This window comes from Lactuca saligna, chromosome 4 (assembly GCF_052625555.1).
Source record: "Lactuca saligna cultivar CGN05327 chromosome 4, ASM5262555v1, whole genome shotgun sequence".
Lineage (NCBI taxonomy): Eukaryota > Viridiplantae > Streptophyta > Magnoliopsida > Asterales > Asteraceae > Lactuca > Lactuca saligna.
Genome location: NC_136420.1, coordinates 41,134,283 through 41,137,472, shown reverse-complemented (window position 1 = coordinate 41,137,472; position 3,190 = coordinate 41,134,283). Strand labels below are relative to the sequence as shown.

The following is a 3,190-nucleotide window of genomic DNA, read 5'->3' as shown; positions in this document are numbered from 1 at the left end:
TAAAGGTCAACAAGGTCAACGGTCACCTTTGACCGGACTCGGCGAGTGCACTAGGGCGACTCGGCGAGTCTATACGTGTCCACTGATTCCCTTGGATCCTCTCTTAACACGCCGAGTACTTCTCTGACTCGACAAGTTTCACTTGGCATAAATCGCGGGGCCACCATGACTCAACTCGCCGAGTCTCAAGAACAACTTGGTGAGTTCCAGCTTGACTCAGTCCCCCCTGACTCTCCTTTACTCACTGAGTCGACCCCTCAACTCGATAAGACCACTCGCTGAGTGGTTACGGGCAAACTTCATGCGACTCGCCGAGTCTATTCTTCAGAATCGGCGAGTCCATGCCATGCATAAACTCAAACTCACTTCTGAGGTCAGATCTGTTCCATACAATCATAGATCTGGCCTCCCCAAGCATGATAATCACGTAAACTCCAAACCTTGGTGCTCAAACAACAACTATTTGCTCCTAAATGATGTTTTAGCCCCATATCTCATAACTCTAGGTCATAACTCCCATGAATCCTCATAAAGCTTAAGGAATAAGGCTTCTTTGGACCTTTATGGATCCCATCTCAAGCCTCATCACAAATAGGGACGAAATGGACATCAAATCTAACCAACAAAGGGGTCAAGAAACCCTAAACCCCCATGTTCATCATAACAACAGAAAAGGGAGCCAAAATATACCTCCAAAATGATGCTCTGATCTCCAAAATCGAAGGATGTCCACCTTCCTTGCCTCCTCTTAGCTAGAATCTCCTTTGCCTTGCCAAACAAAGCTTCAAAAGTCAACAATGGCCTCTTCTCTCTCCCAAAACGCTCAAAAGCTCTTTAGGGTTTCTCTCTGGGGTTGGTGGCCGCAAATGACGGCCATCAGCCCCTTTAAATAGGTCTAAAACCCTGGAAATTAGGGTTTCATTAAACAGCGTGGACTCGCCGAGTCCACTTTTGGACTCGCTGAGTCCAGACGCGAAGCCGCGCACAAAACCGCGATCCTACTCGGCGAGTTTAGACTACAACTCGCCGAGTCTCCTCACAATCACCCAAAAAATAAAAGAATAAAAATAATACCTGGGAATCCGGAGTGTTACACAAATTATGACTGAATACCAAACATTCGACATATTAACAAACTACTCTAAAATTCTCATATGCTTCTTCCTATTTTCTTGACAGTTGCTATGGTGCATAGCCTCTTCAAGCTCTAATATAAAAGTAAAACCGATAATAAAACAAAGTTAGGATGTAATCAATGATTTGTTACAAAAAATAAGAAATATGTTTAAACTTAATACCTACCACAACGTTATCATCTTTTAAAATTTCTACAATATTGTCCGGTTTCCTTGATTTTCTAATCTAATCTTAGGTGAAAACCAAAGCCTCTGTCATAGTGTCAACAAATGTATTCGGTATAGATATAATATACGACGGACCACTTGCACTAAAAACCGACTCGGATGTCACACTTGAAATTTGAAGTGCAAAAATATCTAACAACATGCATTTTAGTAACTTGTACAATTAATTAAATAACAAAAATTAATAAAAGTATATGTTTAGCCATCCAAGAAACGATTGTGTAATGTGTGCCATCTTTTTTCCACCATAAAAGAAAATCCATGAGTTGCTGTCTGTCACATTAAGATAATCTCACAAAAACTCATTCTCGTCTTCAAACACAAACTACATCTTGAATACTACATTCTTGAGACAATGCATGAATCCGATATTGTCAAATATTTGTTTTTTTTTTTTTGGAAACGGCAAATATATTAAAGAAAAGGAACCCCCCAGCAAGGAGCTAGAAGAGGGACCAAAAATAGAAAGGCATACAAGTGAATCCAAAATTACAAATCATAAAATGGAGATGTAGCCCAATCCTCCCAACTACAAATACCCCTATCGCCTCTATGTTTAATCCAATAGAAAGTCATAACCTTGATACTTTCCAAATCCCTATAGACAGAAATACCCTCCGCGTGAAATAATCTTTTGTTTCTAAATCTCCATAAATTCCATAGCATGCCATAGCAAATCACAATGAATCGTTGCCGTTTCTTTATGTTCCCACCCCAATTGCTAGCAAAATGTATCAGGTCACTAATGGTTTTGATAGAATCATGCACATTAGTAATCCCACACCAACTCCAGATGTAGGACCTGATCATGTGAGCAAACGGACAGTTAATTAACACATGATCAGCACATTCAGGGCAACCAATACATGAACAACATAACGTTGAGCTGACTGAAATACCCCTCCGTTCCAAGGTTGTAGCAGTTGGAATACGTAGTTGTGCAGCTCGCCAAACCAGACTTATAACCTTAATCGGTACTAATTTGCTCCATGTAATCACAGGGGCAACTGGGCAAACCGTGTGCAGCTTGTCTACCAGCTGTCGGACAATTGCCACCGAGAATATACCATCCGATGACAGTTTACACCTCCATTGGTCCATCCCAAAGTTTAATTGAACGTTAGAGACATCCCGATTCAGGTCATCAACTTCAGAGTCGAGCCCTCGAGTAGCAGGTCTAACTTTCCACTTCCAGTTGTGATTCATACCTCCAACCCTATCTACAACCATGCACCTTTTCTGTGATTCCAATTCGAATAGATTGGGATATTTAGATTTTAAACTGTTACCACCTATCCAATGATCATACCAAAAAAGAGTATTGTTCCCTGACTGGATGTTGATACCAAACAGATCATGAATCTCAATTCCCAGCTTGCCAAGAGATTTTTTGGTGCTGGAAATATTATTCCAAACACCAACATATTTTAGTGAAGATAAATACTCCATCGATTTATTCGCCAATTTATGTCAAATATTTGTTAACATGGTATTCTCATCATTAATAGTGTACATGATGAACCTCTGAAACGCATGTCTAGTGAATGTCGATTTCATTTGTGGGTCCAATAAAACTGCAACACAGAATACCACAAATATTGAATATCATTTGGCATAATTTCCTAGTACCAAGTATGGTCTCGTATATTCATAAACGGTGCCGATACTAGTATGGTCCTGTATGTTCATAAACAGTACCGATGATATATGTTCGGTTCGGTTCAGTATCGATGAGACTTTTGCTCACTCTCCTTCATTCAAAAAGGTATATACTTTCAAAAAGTTAATTTACCTAACAGTTAATAAAAATAAAAAGTTTACTAATA

General features: G+C 39.7%; 1 protein-coding gene across 1 annotated transcript; it reads right to left on the bottom strand.

Annotated features, from left to right (window-relative positions):
• Positions 1 to 1,853: 1,853 nt before the first annotated feature.
• LOC145039517 (uncharacterized) lies at positions 1,854 to 2,813 on the bottom strand. The gene has a single exon (XM_078987559.1). The coding sequence runs from the start codon at positions 2,811 to 2,813 to the stop codon at positions 1,854 to 1,856; it is 960 nt and encodes a 319-aa protein (XP_078843685.1).
• Positions 2,814 to 3,190: the final 377 nt, after the last annotated feature.

Excerpts from the sequence above, each read along its gene's own strand:
- LOC145039517 (XM_078987559.1), bottom strand. The coding sequence starts at position 2,813 with ATGGAGTATTTATCTTCACTAAAATATGTTGGTGTTTGGAATAATATT.